Here is a 717-nt window from a genome sequence, read left to right as displayed (position 1 = left end):
CCCACCCAACTACATGATCACCCAACCGCCCAATCACCAAATCACCTAATGACCGAACCACTTAATCACACAACCACCTAACCACCTTATCACCCAACCACCCAACCACCTTATGCCCGAACCACCCAACCACCTTATGCCCGAACCACCCAACCACCTTATGCCCGAACCACCCAACCTCCTAATCACCCAATCAGCGAACCACCCAATCACCGAACCACCTAACCACCTAACCCCCCAACCCCCCAACCACCCAACCTCCTAACCCCCCTCCCCGCCTCACCCAGCCTGAGCCCCGACCCCCTCCAGCGCCACAGCCTCTGGACGGTGACGGTTCAGGGCTACTTCTTCGCGCTCCTCGTCTTCGGGATGGGGCAGCCGCAGGTTCAGAGGATCTGCTCGGTGGAGACGTGGAATAAAGCCATTTTGTGAGTATGTGGGCGTGGGGTGTGTGGGGGTGGGGGTGGGAGGAGGGGGAGGGTGTGTGTGTCTTTGTATGTTTCTCATGTTGCTGTTGCAAGTGAGATTTTGTTTGTTTGTTTGTTTCTTTGTGCTTTTGTTGTTGTTGGTGGTGTTGTTTTAGTTGTGATCGTTTTTGCGTGTGTTTTTTTGGTCTTTTTTTTAGATTTTCTTTTAACTTATGTTGTGTTTTCTGACTTTTGATGTTTTTTGTCTTAATATGTCTGTAGATTGCTGGGTAAATATATGAAATGACTG

At 50.5% G+C, this 717-nt stretch overlaps 1 protein-coding gene across 1 annotated transcript in view; it reads left to right on the top strand.

The window, feature by feature from the left end:
• Positions 1 to 717, top strand: part of LOC119588308 (sodium-coupled monocarboxylate transporter 2-like) — a gene marked incomplete in the record, with an annotated part of 8,718 nt that overhangs the window by 3,882 nt on the left and 4,119 nt on the right. Inside the window, 1 exon segment of the mRNA XM_037937001.1 lies at positions 288 to 428. Coding sequence (XP_037792929.1) covers positions 288 to 428 — 141 coding nt within the window.

The sequence above is a fragment of the Penaeus monodon genome, chromosome 23 (genome assembly GCF_015228065.2).
Source record: "Penaeus monodon isolate SGIC_2016 chromosome 23, NSTDA_Pmon_1, whole genome shotgun sequence".
Lineage (NCBI taxonomy): Eukaryota > Metazoa > Arthropoda > Malacostraca > Decapoda > Penaeidae > Penaeus > Penaeus monodon.
The sequence above is the reverse complement of the archived record's forward strand: the minus strand, read 5'-3'. Positions and strand labels throughout refer to the sequence as shown.